Source organism: Centropristis striata, chromosome 17 (assembly GCF_030273125.1).
Source record: "Centropristis striata isolate RG_2023a ecotype Rhode Island chromosome 17, C.striata_1.0, whole genome shotgun sequence".
Lineage (NCBI taxonomy): Eukaryota > Metazoa > Chordata > Actinopteri > Perciformes > Serranidae > Centropristis > Centropristis striata.
The window spans coordinates 36,085,134-36,108,636 of record NC_081533.1 but is presented as its reverse complement, the minus strand read 5'-3'; the positions used below and the strand labels follow the sequence as shown (position 1 = coordinate 36,108,636).

General features: G+C 41.7%; 1 protein-coding gene across 1 annotated transcript in view; it reads right to left on the bottom strand.

Annotated features, from left to right (window-relative positions):
* The window catches only part of LOC131989833 (ankyrin-2-like), a 123,592-nt gene that overhangs the window by 11,949 nt on the left and 88,140 nt on the right, over nucleotides 1–23,503 (bottom strand). The window contains exons 34-45 of the mRNA XM_059355175.1: nucleotides 23,222–23,450; nucleotides 21,505–21,630; nucleotides 20,494–20,616; nucleotides 20,242–20,268; nucleotides 19,172–19,193; nucleotides 13,984–15,564; nucleotides 10,951–12,987; nucleotides 10,331–10,408; nucleotides 10,061–10,192; nucleotides 9,796–9,945; nucleotides 9,430–9,667; nucleotides 8,607–8,667 (exon numbers count right to left, since the gene is read on the bottom strand). Of these exons, the coding sequence (XP_059211158.1) occupies nucleotides 8,607–8,667; nucleotides 9,430–9,667; nucleotides 9,796–9,945; nucleotides 10,061–10,192; nucleotides 10,331–10,408; nucleotides 10,951–12,987; nucleotides 13,984–15,564; nucleotides 19,172–19,193; nucleotides 20,242–20,268; nucleotides 20,494–20,616; nucleotides 21,505–21,630; nucleotides 23,222–23,450 (4,804 nt within the window). The remainder of the gene's footprint in view (nucleotides 1–8,606; nucleotides 8,668–9,429; nucleotides 9,668–9,795; nucleotides 9,946–10,060; nucleotides 10,193–10,330; nucleotides 10,409–10,950; nucleotides 12,988–13,983; nucleotides 15,565–19,171; nucleotides 19,194–20,241; nucleotides 20,269–20,493; nucleotides 20,617–21,504; nucleotides 21,631–23,221; nucleotides 23,451–23,503) is intronic.

Sequence of the window (23,503 nt, the reverse complement as noted above, 5' to 3'; positions counted from 1 at the left end):
TCCGATGGCAAAGACACTGGTGAAGATCTATCACTGAGGGTAGCATCCATAAAGTAAGAAGACAATAATCTCATAAAATCAGGTACTGGTGAGTCAGGCAATAGTTGCGAGAACTCATTGACAGATGATATAGATTCACGTGAGGCTGGTCTGTCAGTCTCAGTGTATCTTGATACGACCATAAGCTCACACTCTGAATCTGAGCTCACTGATTCAGGTGATGAGGACCTATGTGTAGTGATGCACTCCAATGACACTGTAAACTGAGGGATGGGAGAGTCTGGAGACAGTGACCTGTTCTCGTTGAACTCAGGCATCGATTCTGGAGATGAAGCTCTTCTGTCAGCCATTTGCATGGCTGATTCTAGTGACATGGGTCTGTATTCAGGCAGCGACTGAGATGACAAAGGCCTTTCTCTCTCATTATCATAATCTGACAGTGCAGATTCTGGAGAAGAAGGCCTGCTTTCAGCAAACTCGGATTCCAGAATTCCAAATGCTGCATAATCTATATCTGATGCTATAGTTTCAGGTGAAGATGATGCTGATCTCAGGAACGTTACATATTCTGGCATTGCCACTGTGAATTCAGGTAAGGGGGAATCTGGTGAGAGTGGTCTAAACTCATTGACTGATGTTACAGATTCTGGTGATGATGCTCTTGCTTCTATCACCATGAGTGAATGAGGGGATATGGGTGTGTAGTCTATAAGGGATTCGGGTAAAAATTCATCGTCCTCTATGTCAGATACTGATACAACCACCCAATCGTCATCAGACTCTGTTTGTGCCTCAGATGCTGCTACTTCAACTGCACACTTAGCCTGTCCGACTATAGCTGCTCCTGGAGACAAAATAGGTATATCAAATTCAACTTGTTCATTTGAAATAAAAGGGTGAGTCTCCTCTGAAGGAGCATCAAGTTCTTCGTCTGGAATACTCCTTTCATATTCTTTTGTGAGCTGCATAAACCCTGTTTTACTGCTAAAAGATTCTCCGGCATACTGAGGATCATGTACTTGAGAAATCAGCTTCCACAGCTCTGCATCATAGGTTAGATCATACTCAGCTACCATAATGGTTGATTCCTCTGATGAGATAGGAGTCTTTGTTGTTGATAAAACAGTGCTGTTGGTGGTTGATCCATTGACAGCTGGGACTGCTTCTGATCGTACTGATTTTGGAGAATCTGGTTTATCCTCAATACCATAATTTGTGGACATCAAAACCTCACTCAGAGCATACTCCATATCTGATTCAGTCAATTTAGGAGAAGGTGTTCTGTATTTATATACGGTTGAGTCTGGTGACAGACCCTGGTATTCATCTCCAAATGCCCCTGAGTCAGGTGAAGAGGGTCTGCTGTCATAGAGACTAGTGCCGAGTGATCTTTGGCTTATAACAATGTATTCTATATCCGAACAGGTTGACTCGGGGGATGATGACCTATATGACATAGTTTCAGGAAATCCAAGCATAGTCTGTGTAAAATAGGGTAAAGGTGAATCAGGAGAAAGTCCGATTGATGCTCGAGATTCAACAGATGAAGGTCTGTGTTCCATGAATGTTGGGAAAGGTAATTCCATTTCTAAATCTGACAACACTGACTCAGGTGAAGTGGACCTTAAGTCCATATGTGATATGGACGACTCTTGTGGTGCCTGTGTAAATTCAGGAATGGGTGAGTCTGGTGAAAGGGGTCTATATTCATCTCTGGATGCAGGGGAACCAGGAGATACTGCTCTGTCCTCAAATAGCCAAGGGTTACACAAATCAGTGTCCAAGTCATCATCTGAATATACTGATGTGGGGGATGCAGATCCATGTCTTACTCCTAACATAGGGGGTTCAATGGTGGCGTACTGGGGTAGTGGAGAATCAGGAGACAAACATCTGAAATTACAGTCAGAGTCCCCCGATTGACAGGATTCGGCTCTGTCCTCCAAATCCAACATTTGTGAAATTAAAGGAGCATATTCTATTTCTGAAGCCTCTGACTCAGGTGATGATGACCTGTAAGATGGATATGTCTCTAGCAAAGCCTGTCTGAAGTCTGGTATAGGGGAATCATATGAGAGTCTTCTGTATTCACTCAGTGATGCTAAGGAGTCAGGAGAAGATCGGTCCTCTATGCCCACTGGGAAAGATAACTCAATGTCTTCGTCACAACTGGACAACACTGACTCAGGTGAAGTGGACCTTAAATACATATGAAATAAGGTGGACTCTTGTAGTGCCTGTGTAAATTCAGGAATGGGTGAGTCTGGGGAAAGGGGTCTAAATTCATCTCTGGATGCAGGTGAACCAGGAGATACTGCTCTGCCCTCAAATAGCCATGGGTTACACAAATCAGTCTCCAAGTCATCATCTGAATACACTGATGTAGGGGATGTGGATTCATATCTTACGCCTAAGTTAGTGGGTTCACCCATGATGCACTGGGGTAGTGGAGAATCAGGAGACAAACATCTGAAATTATAGTCATAGTCTCCTGATTGACAGGATTCGGCTCTGTCCACAAATAGCCAAGGGTTACACAAATCAGCGTCCAAGTCATCATCTGAATATACTGATGTGGGGGATGCAGATCCATGTCTTACTCCTGACATAGGGGGTTGAATTGTGGCGTACTGGGGTAGTGGAGAATCAGGAGACAAACATCTGAAATTACAGTCAGAGTCCCCTGATTGACAGGATTCGGCTCTGTCCTCCAAATCCAACATTTGTGAAATTAAAGGAGCATATTCTATTTCTGAAGCCTCTGACTCAGGTGATGATGACCTGTAAGATGGATATGTCTCTAGCAAAGCCTGTCTGAAGTCTGGTAAAGGGGAATCAGGTGAGAGTCTTCTGTATTCATTCAGTGATGCTAAGGAGTCAGGAGAAGATCGGTCCTCTATGCCCACTGGGAAAGATAACTCAATGTCTTCATCACAACTGGACAACACTGACTCAGGTGAAGTGGACCTTAAATACATATGTGATATGGAGGACTCTTGTAGTGCCTGTGTAAATTCAGGAATGGGTGAGTCTGGGGAAAGGGGTCTAAATTCATCTCTGGATGCAGGTGAACCAGGAGATGCTGCTCTGTCCTCAAATAGCCAAGGGTTACACAAATCAGTCTCCAAGTCATCATCTGAATATACTGATAGAGGCGATGTGGATCCATATCTTACTACTAACATAGGGGGTTCAATGGTGGCGTACTGGGGTAGTGGAGAATCAGGAGACAAACATCTGAAATTATAGTCATAGTCTCCTGATTGACAGGATTCGGCTCTGTCCACAAATAACCAAGGGTTACACAAATCAGTGTCCAAGTCATCATCTGAATATACTGATGTGGGGGATGCAGATCCATGTCTTACTCCTGATATAGGGGGTTCAATGGTGGCGTACTGGGGTAGTGGAGAATCAGGAGACAAACATCTGAAATTACAGTCAGAGTCCCCTGATTGACAGGATTCGGCTCTGTCCTCCAAATCCAACATTTGTGAAATTAAAGGAGCATATTCTATTTCTGAAGCCTCTGATTCAGGTGAGAGTCTTCTGTATTCACTCAGTGATGCTAAGGAGTCAGGAGAAGATCGGTCCTCTATGCCCACTGGGAAAGATAACTCAATGTCTTCGTCACAACTGGACAACACTGACTCAGGTGAAGTGGACCTTAAATACATATGTGATATGGAGGACTCTTGTAGTGCCTGTGTAAATTCAGGAATGGGCGAGTCTGGTGAAAGGGGTCTAAATTCATCTCCGGATGCAGGTGAACCAGGTGATACTGCTCTGTCCTCAAATAGCCAAGGGTTACACAAATCTCCAGTTTCCAAGTCATCATCTGAATAGACTGATTTAGGTGATGGTGATCTGTACATAAATGTCAACATGAGCGGTTCAGTGTGGATGTACTGAGGTACTGGAGAGTCTGGAGACAAATACTGGTTTTCATATAAAGAGAGGTTTGACTGTGGAGAATCTGCCCTCCCCTCGACTTCAAGCAGTGGAGATATTGGTGGTGCAAATTCTTCATCTGATGCTACTGATTCTGGTGATGATGACCTGTTACCATCAGCATACAGAACTGGCAAAGCCGGTCTGAACTGAGGTATGGGAGAATCTGGTGAGAGTCTTCTGTATTTATCAACCGATGTTAAAGACTCAGGAGATGAAGTTCGGTCCTCCAATGACATTGAGAAAGATATTTCCATGTCTAGTTCCCAATCTGATGGCACTGAGTCCGGTGAAGAGGATCTATGATCCATGCATGTGTTAAAGGACTGTTGTAGCACCTGTCTAAATTCAGGAATAGGTGAATCAGGTGAAAGTGCTCTAAATTCATTCAAAGAGACGTTTGATTCAGGAGAGGATGACATTCTGAAATTTGACATTAACATCACTGATGCAGGTGAGAAAGGCCTATACTCGGTTTCTGAATCAGGTGTCAGAGGTCTCTCTTCAACCTGTAGTTCTAATGACTCTGGAGAATCTGGTCTATCTTCAGTATCAGGTGGGGCACTCAGGGGTGCATATTCAATATCTGACGTATCTGATTCAGGGGAGGATGACCTTAACCCAACTACCAATGGAAAACATTTGCCTACTCTTGCAAGGAATAGAGGTACAGGTGAATCTGGTGACAGGGCCCGGTGCTCATTTCCAGATGCTACAGAATCAGGTGATGGAGGTCGACGATCATCTGATTCTGATAAAAGAGACCCATCTTCAACTATATCTGAATGACAATCTGACTCGGGTGAAGCAGATCTGTGCATAGTTGGGTGACATATAGCCTGTCTAAATTCAGGTATAGGTGAATCAGGTGAAACTGCTCTGAACTCATTTTCATACTCTGGTGTGAAGGATCTCCCTTTTACCTCAATAAATGGCATGTCCAGAATCATTTCTGTGTCTGACATCACAGATAACGGTGATGATGACCTGCTTCCTGAAACTAGCATGGCTGGTTCTATATGTTGCTTAAACTGTGGTAGTGGAGAATCTGGTGATAAAGACCTAAACTCATTAACTGATGTTGTTGAGTCAGGAGATTTTCGCAATTCAGTTGTTGTCATCAGTAACTGAGGGGACATAGGCCTATATTCTGTCACTGATTCTGGTGAGAGAGGCCTCATGGACATTTCTGATGTTACTGAATCAAGAAAATCAGACCTCAGAATATTATCTGTAACAGATGAATCTGAAGTGTCCAACTTCACACCACCTTCCAACTCTCTCTCTGTTATCTCTCTCTCTGAAACATACTCAAGTCTAGTTCCAGCATACTCAAAAACACCAGTTTTACTGCAAAAAGTCTCACCAACATAGTGAGGATCATGTATTTGAGAAATTAGCTTCCAAAGTTCAGCATCATAAACAAGCCTATATACTGGTACCCTTATTGCCTTTAGTGGGAAGGTGTGAGTCTTCTCACCCAAAGGTCTCTCCAGCACATGGGATTCCGGTGAGTCAGGTGTCTGCTCGCAAATACTTATGTTTACATTTGATTGTGTACGTTCAACATCAGAACCCACTGACTCAGGAGAAGAGGATCTATAAGCCATTACTGAAACTGGTTTTGTCAGCCCTGTTTTGAATGTTGATACTGGTGAGTCACCTCGGTAGTCATCTCCAGGACCTACTGAATCAGGCGAGGATGGTCTAATTTCAAAGGACAGTTGTGATAAAGACATAGTCTCCTTCTCTAAATCTGAACAAACTGAAACACACTCTAAATCAGACGTTATTGATTCAAGTGATGAAAAGCGCTCCAATCTAGCAAAAGCAACTGATTCTGGTAAAGACTGTCTAAAGTCAGGAATAGGTGAGTCTGGCGATAGTGCTCTGTGCATGTTTACAGATGTTACTGAATCAGGAGATGCTGGTCTGTCATCAAAAATAAATGAAATGTTTAAATCAGTCTCCAGATCCAGATCTGACATTAGTGATTCGGTTGACACTGATCTGTGATAAACTTGAGAGGGTCCAGAAAAAGAGGAAAAGTACTGAGGAATAGGGGAATCTGGCACTAAAGCTTGCTGACTATCTACAGATCTCCCTGAGTGGGAGGAATCTGGTCTAAGTCCTTCCAGCACCAAAAGTGATTGCGGTGACATGGGTCTGTATTCTGCCTCAGAATCAGGTGAAAGTGATCTTTGGTTATTTTCAGATTGCAAAGCAGCAGCTTCATCGTCCCCTGACTTTGTCTGAAAGGACTCTGTCCCTGCTCCAGCAAACTGACACACTCCTATTTTCTCTGTTTCTCCAACATACTGTGGGTCACGGATTTGAGATATAAGTTTCCAAAGTTCTGCATCATATGCTAAACAGTAGACTGGTACTGAATATTCTGAAGACTCTTCAGGCAATGGCTGATCTTCTTGATTAGTAGCCAAGGCCAATGAGAATGGTAGATCATCAGAAGTAGTTTCTGAAGACCAAAGAGGTGAAAGAGCTTTACCTGATTCTTGTGTCTCTTCGTATGTAGCTGTAAATGATGACTCTTTTTGATATTTTGTAACATTCTGATATTTGACTGACTTCTTAGATTTTTTGTTGCTCACATATATTGTTGTCCCAGTCATGGGATTGTACATTTCCTGCTTTGAGTTTCCTTCATTGAACAGCTTATGAGATATGTCCTCAGCTCTTGCTGATGGTGTGACAATGTTTTGGTCAGACTGACTAGCATCAGGTACAACTGACTGTATCTTGGGAACGTCAGTCTCATTACGTTTTTCAGGATTCTCTTCAGGTTTGAACAAAATAAAGGACGAATATTTTTCTTGAGTTTTATCAACTATGTTTGTTTCAAACTGATTTTCAGCACAAGCTTCTTTTACAATTGCAACTTGTGTATGTTCAAGTGTTATGTCTTCCACAAGAGGTAGGTCAGTTACAATACTAGGCCCATAATCAGAACCCTCTAAGTGACAAGATAAAGGCCTATTCTCAAAATAGGATAACAATGGCATCCCTTCATATACTGTATCTGACAGCACAGATTCTGGAGATGTTGGTCTGTCATCAAAAGACTTTGACGACAAAAGTTCCATTTCGATTTCTGATGACATTGACTCATGTGATGATGATCTACATTGTCTCATCTCATGGAGATCAGAAGACAGGGCCACAAGCTCAGACGATGTAAAAGAATACTGCATTGTTTCTAAATCGGCAGACTCAGGTGATGATGCTCTGTCATCTTTGTCAAAAGTTAATGATTGTGGTGAGATAACTCCCTCACCACTACATTCACTGCTTGATGATATCGGCCTTCCAAACGGTCTCTTGTTTGAAACCATTGGAGTTAATGGCCTTTCCTCTGCTTGTGATGTTAACAGCATAGAAGTGTCTGCTGGAACACTCAGTAATGCTTGACCCTGGCCATAATTCCCAAAATCATCAGTTTCCCATGGGAAAACAGGGGGTGGTAGGGGAGACAAGGGCCTAAACTGAGCTATTGGAGAATCCAGTGCAAGACAATTCAGCTCATTTGCGGATGATGCTGATTCAGGTGATGAGGCCCTACTCTCATCAGCCACACATTCTGGTGAAGATGATCTGTCATGCACTTCACTACTATGAAGTTCACAAATGGTTTCAGAAGTGGATTCTGGTAAAGATAATGTATAACTAGATGATTTTATCTCAAGTCTAGAGTCACTTTCATTCTGTCTTAATGACAGTATGTTCTCAAAGCTGTACTCAGCTCCAGCTATAACTGACATAGCATCTACTGAACGGACATCAAGCTGCTCAAATGTTGAGTCATGTGACACCTGAATGATGCCAGATGAGCTTAAGAGTTCTGGTTTTTGAGACTTGGAATCTGGAGTGGTAGTGGTGGTTTGATTCATGCCATGAGGGGATTTGACATCAAGGTCACCTGAAGTTAAGTCTTCATAAACAACAGTCTTAAGCACAGGGTTTGAAACATCATCAACATTAGCAGCTCCCTCTTTCCTGACTCCAGCTTGAATGGCATCTTCAGATGTATCCATAGACTCATGCTCACTATCTGCATCCATGAACTCAACATCATGTCCATACAGAACTAGATAGAGTCGTTGTGAAACTTCATCCATGTGTTTTCTGGCCATTTTTGTGGTCTGCGTGGATTCTGTCATAGCATTACCAGAACCTGAAGGTGATGCACAAGTAGTCTGAGTAATCCTTTGTTCACTTGTCAGCTTTTGTTGAATGCAAATCTTTCCAGAGACCTTATCAGTTTCCGTAAGCTCCATAGACAGTTTCCTGAAGTCTTGCTCAGCTTGATCACACTCAATCAGGCTATCTCCAAAATCAGTCATAGACAGCGGTCGACTTTCGCATACACCTGTTCGAGAATTATTGGATGACTCTCTCCAAGGCAATGGTGACAAATGATGAGTATTGTATTCAGAATGGCTGGTTTGCAGACACTCCAAGCTCCATTCCTCTCCCCCCTCATATCCCTCAGCACCCTCATCATCACATGGTTCAACAGTGGGGTCAGGAGTTGGAGTAATCTCGGCGCTTAACATGGGTTCCACTTTGTTTACAGAGTCTATAATATGGGATTTGAGGATGTAGGGAGAGGTGCGGTACAATGAGAAGAAAGGACTTACTGGTTTAAAACTGCCTGTATGTACGGTGTCTGTCAATTCTTCATATACTCTTTCTGATGAGCTGCGAAAGAAAAAAAATCAGTCACTGGATGGCTGGTCAGTTAAAAAATAAACCACATAGAAGCTGATAAGTCTTCCATACAATCAGAGTATTGCTTCATATTGCCATGCTATATGAGGGCTCATCCCTATGTTCCCCGCTCAGGTCCCATGATCCCTGTTTTTCCCAAAAAGGGTCCTATGTTCCCCGTTTTTCCAAAAAAGGTTCCTATGTTACCCTGTAGCAATACATACCGGAGAGCATATGTTCCTCGCAATCTATCAATCTTTACGACTCTCAGCATGGCCAGCAGGCCTACCGTCGCATGGCCCACCTTAGCTCAAGCAGCCCAAAACTTAACTTAAAAATTGTCTTGCATCGAGGCTTAGCTTTTTCCTTTAAGGGTTAGGGTTAGGGTTATAGTTACACAGTAAGTAGAAGTCCAACTAAAACTAAAAAGTCATCCATATATAGGGTCATAAATCTATGTCGGAATTAATTTCAGATCAAATATAACTGAAAGGAGGAAGTCTTTGAAGTACAAGTACCACTGATTCATATTCTGATCTAGCCTATAAGCTAATTCAGCAGTTTGCCTTTTCTCTCATGGATGTTTGTTCGGTAGCTCATTCTGCAAGCTGAAGTGGTGTGCAATGCATGTCCAGGTTTGAAGATAACAGGAAAACAACTAGAGAGCTAATGTAGTGGTGGTTACATGAATGAAAACAACTAGAGAGCTAATGTAGTGGTGGTTACATGAATGAAAATGTATATGTAACGTACTGTGGTGTTGTCTCCATGTCTTTTGGTAGTTTGCCTTTCTGGGCACTTCTAAGAAGGCCTGTTGCAGCGGAGTCTGTCTCTGGTCTTCCCGTTGTCTCGTGAAGTGATGACAAACTGCAGGACAGGTCCTCTGCTGACACCATGGGGACCTCTGCTCCAGAGCCTGGACTGCTACGAGCCGCCTCTGTACGCCTGCCTGGCCTGGGGCTGTCAATGTCTTCATGAAGGGCAGAGAAACCTAACAAAAAAATACAGGACAGAGACAACTCTGAATGTTACAGGAAAGCAAAAAATTTGAACTTTCTACGTACACATAACAGGAAATGTGATTATCACTCCTCTTCAAGTTAACACGAGCTTGTGTACCTTCACTATGATCCAATGCTATGGTCCTCTCTATTTCTGCATAGGTATGTGATGATGTCTCTTCTTGGCTGGACTTGATTATCTTGGTTTCAATGAGGTGAACAATGTCCATTCGGTTGATCTTAGTTAGTCTTTTGATCAGTGTTGTTTCTGTTGAAAAAAAAAAACAATCAAAGATACACTTTACATTTGAATAAGAGCTTCTTTGTTGTTCTTGTTTTAAATGAAATAATTATGATAAATATGTACCCTACTTATTACTGACCTGTGGATTGCTTGTCCTCCCTCTCTGCCCAGAGTTTCAAAAGGGCATGACTTTGGTCTTGCAGTGAGTTGGGGTTTTCAATCCTTATCAGGTTGATCCTCTCCTCACTGAAATCCAGTTCTCGTGCCAACTCTGCAGAGAAAAAGAAGATAATAATGATAAAGAAAGATACATTTGAAATGTTTGAAATTATGTTTCTTCTGGGCCTGCCAAAAATTTACGAATGAAGTTTTTTTTAAGCATGTCTTAGAGACGGTCACTGCTACTCACCGGTCCAGCTGAAGCCCAGGTGGTCGGCAATAATGGCCAACCGTTGCTCTTTTCTCTCTGCTTCATCCTGTGGATCTACTGCAAATACCACCAGACAGCCATGAGCGGTCAGAGCCGCAAGGTATACCAAGTCAAGTCATATTAACAAATGGTATCCAAAAAAAAAAAATCTTCACTGGCTTTCTTTTTTGTTGTTGTACTGATATAGCCTAATGATATCCAATTAAGTAACTGTAACCGTACATAATATGCCTGTAAAGAATGGCTGAGATAGATCTTGGAGTGACGCCATGTTTAAGAAACATATCAATCATTGGAAAATAAATGACATTACATGTGATAATTGCGATTGTTTAAATAATTATTTACTCTTTAATGTTTAAGTTGTTTTCACAAGTTCCATAAAGCCTTTAAGTCAATCTTGAGATTTTCAGCACACACATAGGAAAAGATAGACATCTTTACAAACACAAACACAGTTCAAACGATACAGCGACATGGATTCTTCAACTACAATGGGACTTAACTACACGAGACAGAGAGGCAGCACTTTTACAGCTACAGTGTACTAATAATGAGGCACAAGAGATAGAGAATAGCCCCTTAAACTGGGGGGATACCTTGACTTTGGACTTTATCATCTGGGATGCGCTGCATCTGTGTCTCAACAGGATCGTCCCACAGTGGTCTAATGGGAAAGACGTCTCCTGAGGGAGGGAACTGCATCTCAGGGAAAGATTCCCTTTCTATGATTGATGGATCAATGAGACTGCTCTCATCATCTGAGTTGGCGGCTGCAGCCTCTTGTTCTTTCTCGGTCTCTGCCTGCGCCAACCTCGCCACAAGTTTTGCTGCTTCATCGCTTATCTCTTCAAAGAACTCGATTGACTGTTCACTTTTCTCTTTAGTGGGTGTTGTTGAATGAGATAACTGAGCACTTTTGCCACGAACTGGCAGTCTGGACTGGAAGCCTTTAGATTTTGACTCAGCACTCAATGGGCGACCCTGTTCTTTTTTAGCAGGCGGCCTGCTAGACTCCCCCTCACAGAAGCTCTTGGCTTTTGAAGATGTTTTCTTTGTTTTGATATCCACAGAGGGACCTGCATCTGTCTCAGATTTTCTCCTTGAATCTTTTTTTACAGGCACCTTTAGCTTTTTGTCTTGGGTAGACTCAGCACGTTTGACGGTAGAATCAGGCTTTGAAGTGCTAGCCTTGATGGGAATTCTAGATTTAGATTCAGAAATGAAGGAGGACTCTTTTTTAAGGGTGGTTGAAGAAGAGGTTGTATGAGATGGAGAAGGAATTGAGGATTTAGCCCGACCTTGTGAAGCAGACTTAGTTTGTGTTTTGACTGGCGTCTTTTTAACACTACTGGAAGGACTTTGTTTGGACTTTCCTGTTGGTTTGGGAGCTTCTATCACTGACTGTGGTTCTTCTGGAGATGAATCAGAGGACTCTTGGCCCTGCTCCGAGTAAACTGATCTAGTGACTGTAGTTTCGGCTGTCTGTACAGTTGTTATCATTTGGTCAGGGGAATGTGTGTCTACATCTAAACATCCTTCATTTACATTTATGTCTGTTTTAGTCTCTAGACCTTCGGGGGAAGTCTGATCTTTCTTAGTAGGTTTGGTTGAAGCGGAAATTCCCATTTTAGGGATTTTAGATTTGGAGGCATCTGCTTTACCTTCAGGTGGGGACTGAAGCTGGGAATCAGTTGCATCTTTTGATTTCTCACTCTCCTCAGTCTTAATCTCTAGCGTTAGATTGAGGCCAACTTCAGGTTCTGCTGCTGATGCCCTATCTTCTTGCCTGGCCTCTGCTAAAAGAGGCTCATCAAAGGGCTGTTCACCTATCTGGAAAAAAGCAAAGCCACCCCCCTCTTCCTCATAGCTCCTCTTAGTCATGTCAATAGCACCACTTCGGGTCATCTCAAAGAGCTTCCCTTCTTGGAATAAAAAAGGGTTGGGCTCACTGGTCGGAGTGCTCTCTTCTGTTGGTGTTCTACCAGGTGTTGTGTCTGGAGTTGCTTGACGGTCCACCACGAGATTCAGTATCTTCTGTTCCTCCTCTTTGACACGAGCTGCAAAAGTGGCATCGTCCTCTCGCATGGCAGACCATGAGTCAGTGTCCCTTGCAGTGACACCTTTTGACTCAGTTCTGGGTGGTTCCAGTGCCTCATCATCCTCCTCTGTCTCATAATAAATACTAACCTGTGGTTTGACCATTTCAGTTGTTTGACCCATGGCAACAGTATCACTGAATCCAGCCTCTGGTTCTGTTGTGTGTTGTTTGTGATCTCCTTTCGCTTCATCTGTTACATTGCTACCTTGTTTTGGAGTACCAGTCTGTAGCCTGCTAACACTTAACTCTTGGCCAGCCTTATCATCTCCTTTGTTGTCTCTTGAATTCCTTAAACTCTCCTCCTTTTGCTCATCAGTCCTGTTTTCAGTGTTTGATGTTACAGTAGACTTTTTGGTTGTACTGTCTTTATCAGCTTTTACAGATGGTGGGACTCTTTGTTGCTCTGCAATTTCCATTTCTGATTTTGAATGATGCTGGTCTGAGACAGAGTGGTGAGGTCCCTCTGAAGTGACAGTGGCTGCTGTTCTTGTTGTGCTCTTGACCTCTTTGCTGTGGGATCCATCATGCAAACCTGCTGAAAAAGGAGAGGGAGGTTGTACTTTAATATGGGGATCAACACAAAAAGCTAACCTTGAATCTTCAGCGGGTCTATTGAGCCCACATTCACTTTGCGACAACTTCTCATTTGTAGATTCTACTGTTTCATAGCTGTCATCCCCTATTTTGGCATCTGCTGATGGAAACATATCTTTCCTAGAGTTCTTTTTGCTCCTCGCATCTTGTTCCATTTCATCAAATGTTTTTATTTTGGCTGCCATCTTAAACATCTCCTCCTCTGGAGTGATTTTTCTCTTAGCTTCATAGCTGTCTGGTGAATCCTCTTCTTCTGGGTCTTCAGGGATGACAGCCGGTTTGGATGGAACAGAGAGGAATGTATGGTCAGGGGGTTTGGGGTTTACCTCATAACTTACCTCTTCAGAACTAGGAGTATCAGGGGAGAGGGGACTCTTACCGGAACTCGTCATCTGAGATGTCTGCTCACAACTGTCATCCTCAGCACTAGCCTCTTGGTCTCGTAGCAGCCTACCACGCAAAGCATCTTGGGGGAATTCTGTGGCCTTGGAGGACTCTGGGTGGCTAGAGGATTTAGTAGGTGGACCTAGAGTTGATGGAAAGGTTGGATGGCTTTTTTGCTCTACAGGGCTGCTCTCTAGGGAGTCATGAGGGGGTGATTCCTTGGTTGGGCTAGGTTCAATGGAATCTGGGGACTTATGGGAGGAATTTTCTTCATTGAGAGGACTACCCTCTAGAGAGTCTCTGTGGCTTATTGTCAACGAGTCATCTGCTATTGAACTGAGAGCATCGGAGTCTTGTTTTAAAGGCAGCTCTAAGTTTTCTAATCGCAGTGAAGAGGATCTAGAGGCTGGAGAACCAACTAAAGACGATGCTAGCTGATGATCGGGGCTCTCGTCATCACTAAGAAAAGTTTCTAAAGTCTCCGAAACTCTCTTTGTAAGCTTTTGGGGTACAGATGGCTTAGACTCGCTCCTCCTAACAGATATGGACTCACTTGTAGTGTGATCATCTGCAGCCTCGCTTGAAGAAGCAGGGAGAGTCAACTCGGCAGACAGTTGGTCACCAGTGGTCCCTACACCAGAGTCTCCAGACTTCTCTGTGTCTTTACTTTCTTTTTTGACTGTTGTGGCAATTGTTGAAGTTGCAGAGGTCTGCTGTCCAGTTTTGGGAGATAGACAAAGACTCTCTGGGCTTGTACCTGGAGTGGCAAGACCCTCATGTTTGTAACTGTCCTCAGAGCTCAGATGAGGGGTTCCATCTCCAGAACTGGCACTTAGTGAGTCCGCCGCACCCTCATGTTTTAAACTGTCAGGGCTATCATCAAGGCCACCATTTCCAAAGTCTACAGTCTCAGTTAGCTCTGAATGAGCGGCAGCAACTGACTTGGTTTCCATCTCTCCCACTTGCTGAATTGTCTCTTTCTTGCGACGTTTGGAATCCAAAGACACTTCTCGTTCTTGAGAGACACGTGAGGTTATTGCTTTGGTCATAGATTTTGACTGGATAGTTTCTGATTTTGTTGTTTTTTCAGATCTTGATGTAGTGGATGTTTTGAGCTCAAATAGCCCAGACTTTCTCTTTGAGGGGTCCTGCCCTGTTTGGAATGCTTGCATTAGCTCTTTAACTGACATTGTTTCCTCAAGTTTTTCAGATTCAGCTTTGGGAGATTTAGATGGGCCCTGCTTTGATTTAGGGCTTTCTTTGGCTTTTGGAGAGGGTTTGCTCATAACAGGCAATTGTGAAGGCTTGCTTCCAGTGACCTTTTTACTCTTTTGCTCTGCCTCTACTTTCTGTTGTAAGGCTTTGACTTTGTCCTTTATTGACCCAATGGGGGTTTCTTCAACCACTGGGGATACAGGTGATGCTGGGGCAGGGGCTGTAGGCACACTTAGAAGAGCTCCTGCCTCTGTTGATTCTTCTGCCTGCCCTTGTTCTTTCCCCTTCCTTCTGACTGGCTTCTTAACATCACCAGCAGTTGTTTTGTCATGCCCTTTGGTTGGAGTAGTTGGTTTTGTACTTTTGCGAAGTACAACATCTGTGAATTTTTCTTCCTTGGCTGGCTCTTTCTTAACTTTTGTTTTGGAGCTTACTGGTGCATCCAGGAGGTATTCTTTAAGGTCACCACTGTCCTTTATTGCTTTAGGTCTGGGGGCCCCTCTGTTAGCTCTAGTTTCCCGTAAGATGGGCTCTTGAGTTTCTAGGGTTGCCATCCTTTTGGCCTCCTCTATTTCACTGTCTGAGAGGAGAACCCACTCCTCAGCCATTCTAGCTGCTTTTTCTGCCTCCTCTGCTGCCTCACCCTCATATGTTCCACTCCTCAGTATCTCACTGACTTTCTCTAGGTCCTCTTTGACTTTCTCTAAGTCCTTCTCCATTATTTCTAATGGCTCTCCAGAAACATCCTCAGTCCCTTTCTCTAGACCACATCTTCCTAAGGAAGGGGATTTCTCTGTGGAGTCTGCAGTCAAGATGGCAGTCATTTTGATCAAATCTTGTTTCATCTCTGACACGTCGGATAGGAGGTCTGGCTCTCGAATCAGCTCTGATTTCAGGACTGATGTCGCCGTCTCTTCATCTTCCATATGGAAGAAGAACAAGTAAGGAGTAAATAAAATCAAAATTCAAATGAAAGGAGACAGACATTGGAGAATGTGGTCAGGACAAGATTGGAGCACACTTCAGGGATAATAGGACAAGAAATTTACAAAGGACTCTACATCAGGGCATCAGAGGAATTGGGCTTATACTTTCATATGTGTCTGGGAACTGTGGTAAAGCAAAGGCTAAATAATCCCGATGGAAAAGGATATGAGCAGGAAATAACTTGCTTATACACACAACACACCCACACTCACAAGACATACTATAGAACAAAACTATAGAACAAAACTAAAATACAAGAAAAAAGTAATACTATGAGTTAAACCAAGAAACCAACAAAAAGAAATACAATTGAAAAGATGGACAACAAAGGAAACAACATCAAGACATCTCAAGATTGCTCAGATGTATGACAAATGTCAATGTGATTACAGGCAAAAATGGCTTGAAAACAACATAGAGTGCTAGTTGCATCTATAAAAGAAAGCCAGTGATAAGAAAAAAAAATAAAAACATGATGATTTGCCATGCTTTTTATTCTAGACAAAGCAGATAATTGACTTTCACAGAATCTAAGGCGAAAGGAGGATCTCTGTTCTTTCTTAATACTAATAATTTATATCTTGCAGGAAGGGAAACTATTCCAAATCCATTTATCCTCCATTCAGACTTATATTTAATGAAACATTAAAATATAACTGAAATTAAAACTAAATAACAAAAACTTTACGAGCAAACATTCCAAAATCAGTACACTGACAAAAGAAGAAACAAACTCTTATTAACAAGACATACAGACATACAAGCACACACAGTTATGTAAGGCAAGTTATTTCCATGCAAAGCAAAGGGAAATGCTAATGGAAAGGTCTTGGTGAAGAATGAATTGAGTGAGTGGAAAGTTTAGTACAATGATTGAATCTGCATTTGGAGGACAAGAGGAGCTCATGATCAACACTGTAAAGAACTGACTGTGATTTTTACAGTAACTTATTGGCAGCAATTAACAAGTAACTTACTGTAATTATTATTTACAGTAGAACTATTGTATTTTTATTTACAGTACTGGTTTATTTACTGTAAAATAAAAAAAACTGTTAAACATTGTGATTTTTAATGGTACTGCATATGGCAATACGGCACAGTAAACAATGCTGTTAATTTAATAATAATTTCATCATTATTTTTATAGAAATCAATAGTAATTGCAAGTAATTACTCTATACACTAAAGAAAAAAATAATATTAATTTAATTTAATGTTTACAATTGATTTCCATACTGTGTTTTGTATGAAAAACTTTACTTTAAGTTAATTATTTAAACAGCATTTGTATAGGACTGATTCTGATCAAAATGATGATAAAAATGGAAAAATACAGTAGTCTACTTTACTTTTCATACTGTCTACTACATTTTATTGTAAATTATACAGCACTTTACTGTAAAAATCAAACACAGGAACACAGTGATGAACTGTGAATAATACAGTAAATATCTGCAGATTTCACAGTGATTATTTACAGTGAAGAGCTGCTTGTTAATGTGTCTACATTCAGTAATGTGGTGATTTCTTGGCCCAGTGACAGTGTCAGTATCATCTTCTATGGAAAACATTGGTTGTTTTCAATAAGATCAACTTAAATGCTGACGTATATTGAATTTGCCTGTTTCTATTGTACTAATTTTCTCATTACTACATGAATAAGGCAAGGAGGGTAGAAGGGGCAGGATTCGGGGTGGGCAGGGAGGTTGACTACTTTTTGCTTTACCATTGCACTAGAGGACTACAACTGGAGGAATAATAATATTCTGGCCTCTAATCTTCAGGGGTTATGTGCTTCCACAATTGTTAGCAACCATTTTCAGGAACTCAGAACGCAAGAACACAAGACGTGAGCAACACATTGTTAGAATTTAAAAACAACCAGAGTTGCTAGCTAAATCTAGGCACAGCATAGCAGAAGGAAGTCTGCAGCAGGTCGAACACATTAGTTAGAGGAGGATGACAGTATCAACAGCTGGAGTCCAGGTTAGGGCTGTACAATTAATCTAATTTTAATTGTGATCAGGATTTTCGCCTGGCGAAGCAGTGTTGCCAATTTAGCAACTTTGTTGCTATATTTAGTGACTTTTCAGACCCCTTAGCGACTATTTTTTTTAAAACACGACTGCCGCTAAATCCAGCGACTTCTTCTGGTGTTATTGGAGACTCGTTCTTACTCTTCTTAACGAGCCACGGGGGCCGGCATCAACTGTGCACAGTCCTCCTGCAGCAGTCTTTCCGAGCTGCAGAACCGGAGGGGATGCTAACCCCTTAGCATCCAGTCTGCAAATTGGTAACAGGCCAACAGTTAGCTCTGTAGCAGTACAGTGTGTATGTGCTAACAGGCTAACAGTTAGCTCTGTAGCAGTACAGTGTGTATGTGCTAACAGGCTAACAGTTAGCTCTGTAGCAGTACAGTGTGTATGTGATGCTGCTGCAGGAGGTGTTAGCTTAGCGATCTCTGTTTGTTTACAACAAGCACCGGACACTAAAAACTGTTCCTGTTGTTTGTTTAAAAGTAGTGCAATTAAAATACAGATGTTTTCCCTAACACAATTAATAATCGTGATAACAATATTGATCACATAATCGTGATTATCATTTTGGCCATAATAGTGCAGCCCTAGTCCTCATTCCCTTCTTGCTGTCATATATTTACTGAACTCAGTGCAAGGGATTGGAGGTCATACACCCCACAAGCAATAGTGAATTACATTATTTATGATAATCTCTTGTTAATCTAACAAATACAGAATCTAAATGTGAAATATGCAGAAATCCAAATGTCTGAAAAATGTTGTTTTTTTTGTGATTTTGGAGAGGTCTGGTTGTTTTCTTACTATAGCAACGTTTTGTTCTTTGTTCTGACTCTTGCGGTCTGAGCATGTAAAAATGCAGGTGCTTTTATACCAAAACAAGTAGCCAAATGACATTACAGTGTGTCATCCACCCAACTCAACACAAGCGGGTTTGTTTGGAACCACTAAGTGACCAAACAGGTGCAAGCACACAATAACTGGCTCAACAAAAATGGCATTGTGAATGCCTTTGTGGGCACAAAATTAGAGGCCAGAGTCAAATAAACATCACCACAGTATGAATGTGTATAATTTGTATGTACATACGTAGATGGCAGCGTTTAACTCTTTCTCCAAATGTCCCATCTCAAATTGCGAAAGGAAAAGAGTTAAAATGAAAACATTCAGATGGGTTTGAAATCAGAAAAAATGGAAAAGTAAAAAGTGAAGTTAAGCCTCAGGAGAAATATAACATTGACATGGGGAGTTTTTGTGACAAGACAGAAATATATGATGCTTAAAAGGCTTTGAAAATATCTACTGTATGTGAAGTCTAAAGGCTAAACTAGGGATGTCAGTTTATTAGTTCTTCCTCTGCACACTGTTTAACTACATTAGACTAATCACATATAATATCAGTGTTATTAGTTTGATTAATAAAGACATGCAGTATTATTATAGATAGCAAGTATTTTAGTACTAATTATAGAGGAAAATGAAATGGATAAAATGCCTTACATTTCTCTAGCGTTCGGCCGTTCTGAAAAAAACAACATGGAAAATAATCACAGTTAGTCTTGTGTTATCCGCTGTATAATAATCTAAAACTACCAGAATTACTATAACGTCTACTTTGAGAAAAGAACACAAGGGACACAGATATCACAACATCAAAAATGAGCTACGCCACTGACACATCACAATCTATCTGCCTGCCTGTCCTGAAGATGATTATGATTTATTGCAGTGCCTCCTGAGAGGTCAAAGGTCACATGCATACTACTTTGTGTTTTGGCTTTGCTCCTTGTGCAGAGTTTTATGTGGATTCTCTGAATCTTTAAATGATGCTCTGGACTATTGATGGCCCTATATTGTATATGCCATATACATTCCACATTTACGTTTAATTCTACATTTAACAATACTGTCAAGTGTTGGCTGTTATTCATTCACCAGCCACTGGTGGAAAATGTCCTTGTCAAAAGAAAAATGTGCACACAGTGAAATGCTGCTTCAGAGCCTTTTCCACCCTGACCAGTTCTGTGAACAATCAATAAATACTTATGGCCATATATATTAAAAATATATACATTATGCATTTTACAGGAATCTGATTGTGACAGCAGCCGTAAAATAAACGTATTGCTAAGGCACTGTCTTAACATTTGATCTGTAAACTGCCTGTAAGACAGGAGATAACTTTAATTCAATTTAATTTAATTTAATTTAGCTCCTTCAACACCTTCCACTTGAGTTGGTGTGCTGATGACAGCATTCATTTTTCAGTTCCACAGCAGTTTTGTGTCTTTGTGACTGGTAAATTGCATAGACATGTACTTTTTCTTGACACTTAAAGAAAGGGAACATTTGGAGGTGTTGTTATTCATAGGTTATTATACAATGGTTTAACTGGTCCCTGAATTTAGATGAGTGTGACACCCCTGGATCATCACATTCTGTCTCTTTTTTACGTTTACCCTAACTTTTTGGAATTGAAGTTGTATTGTATTTGAGTACGTGTGAAGAGAACGACAGAATAAGTGAGCAGAGCGAGTTAGTAGAAGAGGGGAAGCGGTAGCTGCTTTTACCTCTTCCTCTTGGTCCGAATCGGACTCCTTTTGGGAGCAAGAAGCAGCGAGAAGCAGAAAGATGTTCAGACAGAAACAACAACAACATTAAAGGGAGAAAAAAGACGGGGGGGTAATGCATGGTTACCATAGCAACAAAGACAACCAGTCAGTCTGTTTTCAGAGAAAGCTAAAGAGGTCTTGAAACCTGAATTTCACAAAGATTTGGGATGTGAAAATCATCTTCCATGCGGTGTTGAGTGGTGCTCTTACCTTGCAGTATGATGGGAGGGTGATGTTGAGGTTGCATATGGCGTTTTGGGTGAGTGACCTGTAGTTCCTGGGTTCTTTCATAAAGGACAGACGGCCACATGGCTCCTGAGTATTGTCCCTGATCTGCACCAGCCAACAGGTCACCATTAGTTAACTTTTCATGAGGCCAAATTGATTAGAATGTTACTGTATATGTCATTACATCATTCCATGTGATAAATTATTGACACTAGGGCTGGGCGATATACCGATATCATTTTAAATGTGATATGGAATTCGACCATATCGCATATATCGATATACAGTCATGGGAAAAGTTATTAGACCACCCTTGTTTTCTCTAATCTTGTTCATGTTAATGCCTGGTACAACTAAAGGTATGTTTGTTTGGACAAATATAATGATAACATAAGACTCACACTCACACATAAGAGTTTAATTTAAGAGCTGATATCTAGACAGTTTCCATGTTTTCTCTTGTTTATGATTTTGGTTATTATCAAGAAAATAGATATAACGATAACAACAAAAATAGCTCATGAGAGTTTAATTTAAGAGCTGATATTTGTCAAAACGAATGAACCTTTAGTTGTATCAAGCATGAAAAGAACAAGAAACTGAAGAAAACAATGGTGGTCTAATATTTTTTTTTTCACGACTGTAGTTCAAATTTGCACTGTGATCCTTGCTCCAGGCAAGCTGCGGCTTTTATTTAAGACTTTTTTGTATTTAAATGTGCACTTTATGGAGGTTTGATTTTTTTAAAAAGGTACTCCTGATGTTATACAGTATTAATGTTCACTTAAATAAACAGGACTACTAGTGACATGTCATATTTGGCTTTGACTTCGACTGAACATTTGCTCTCACTTTGCGATAAAAATATCAGGATATATATCGTATATCGATATTCAGCCTAAGTATATCAGGATATAACTTTTGGTCCATATCGCCCAGCCCTAGTTGACACAAGTGATATTTTCTTTGTTTCAAATAAAGAATAGTGCTCACTTTAATAAATAGTGCTAGTCTGTTCTCCTTAAAGGCAAAGAAGCTGAAGAGATGGTGCTGGCCACTTTTGGTGAGTGGAACAATATTTCCAAAGCAGTCTGCATAGATGGGTTTGCCTTCCAAGACCTGAGAAAAGAGAAAAAATATAGTAGAGCACAAGAACTGAATAACAACATTCAACAGAAACACTCAGCCAGCAATTTGTTTTTCATTTAAACCCTACAGTTTCACTTTTTCTCCTCCATACAGTAGAGCACCTAGCCTTGGCCATTAACCAGCCTCTGAGAATCAGCCCCTTCTCTGAATTACAATTTTCAAAAGACTGGTCTCTCTTCTAAAACATCAATATAAAGCCTGATTTCCCGAGGGCAGCAGGCTAAGCAGGGCATTCCAGTTGAGAGATATAATCCCTCCACCGTGTTCTGGGTCTTCCCCGGGGCCTCCTACCAGTTGGACCTGGAACTCCTCTAACGGGAGGCGCCCGGGAGGCATCCTTACCAGATGCCCAAACCTCCTCAGCCGACTCCTTTAGAGGAGAAGGAGCAGCGGCTCTACTCCGAGCTCCCTCCAGATGTCTGAGCTCCTCCCCCTATCTCTAAGGCTGAGCCCAGCCACCCTACGGAGGAAACTCATTTCAGCCGCTTGTATCCGCGATCTCGTTCTTTGGGTCACTACCCAAAGCTCATGACCATAGGTGAGGGTTGGAAGGTAATACCTCTCAGAGTATTCTTTTTATAATACCCAGAACCTCAACAAACAATAAAAGCACAAAAGCAATCTTTGTTAAAGAAAAATGTATTCACACAACACAAAGTCCAACAGTCCATCACATTATTCATTTATAGTTCATTTCTTGTGTCAAACAAGGGAAAAACTGCTCCGGGAGTTTTTAGGAATCTTATCCAGTGGACAAGATGCCAGCCACAGAGGAAATCTGCTCCGGGAAACTACCGGTATCAATTCAATTCAATTCAATTCAAACAACTTTATTAATCCCACAAGGGGCAATTCATTTCGAGCAGTAGGTTGTCGTGGTTCATACGGCCCACATGGCCAGCAACAAATAGTCAATACATAAATAGTCGACACAACACACATCAGACAACATGGAGCTTAGAATGGACACATTGGAAAATAAATAAATAGTTAAAAATAAAATAAAAACCCTATGAAGAATTTAAGTGCAAGGGGGACGAATGATTTGGAGAAGCGATTTGTTTTACACCTAGGAAAGGCATAACGGCGCCCTGAAGGTAACAGAGAGAATTCACCCGCAAGGGCATCCAGGGACAAGGTAACGTAGGTTTCGGCCGTTAGTGGGAGAACGAGGCGCATGAAGATTAAGCTATTCCACTGCCTCTATCCTATTAAGCTTGGGAGCTCCGACGTATTTAACCGGCAACCGGCATCCGCCATGACAGAGAGGGACGGGGATTTAAGAACTTCCGCCATTTACGCCAGGGCGAATCGGCGCCGCACACACATCTCTAGTGGGTGGATATGAGGGCGTGGACAGGCTGGCTGTCACAGTAGATGGAGCCGTAAATCGAGAGCTTTGCCTTCCGGCTCAGCTCCTTCTTCCTTCTTTTGTACCGGTCCGGTACAACGGCATCACTGCTGACGCCGCACCAGTAGTTAATTGTATTCAAGCCAAAACTCTTTCTTGCATCTCTGGCACAAAACTCCACTTTCAAGTATTCCTCTCTTTCATTCTCACCTCGACATCTCGACTGCGGGCCACCTCAGTAAAGTTCTCCTGTTGCTCGAGGGTTTTGTCAATCTTGTCGTCTGTCATGCAGAAGCACCGCAGCCGGGCCTCAATGGGATCGTGGGTCTTGGCAAAGATCACAAATTTGGCCATGTAAGGGACACAAATGATTTCTCGGTACACCTGAGTGGAGAAATTGACAGATTCCTGTATTTGCCGACAGTCGATCAGCCAGAATCTAGAAAGCAGAAGGAAAAGAACCAGTGACAATATGTCTTTGTTGGCTGCAGC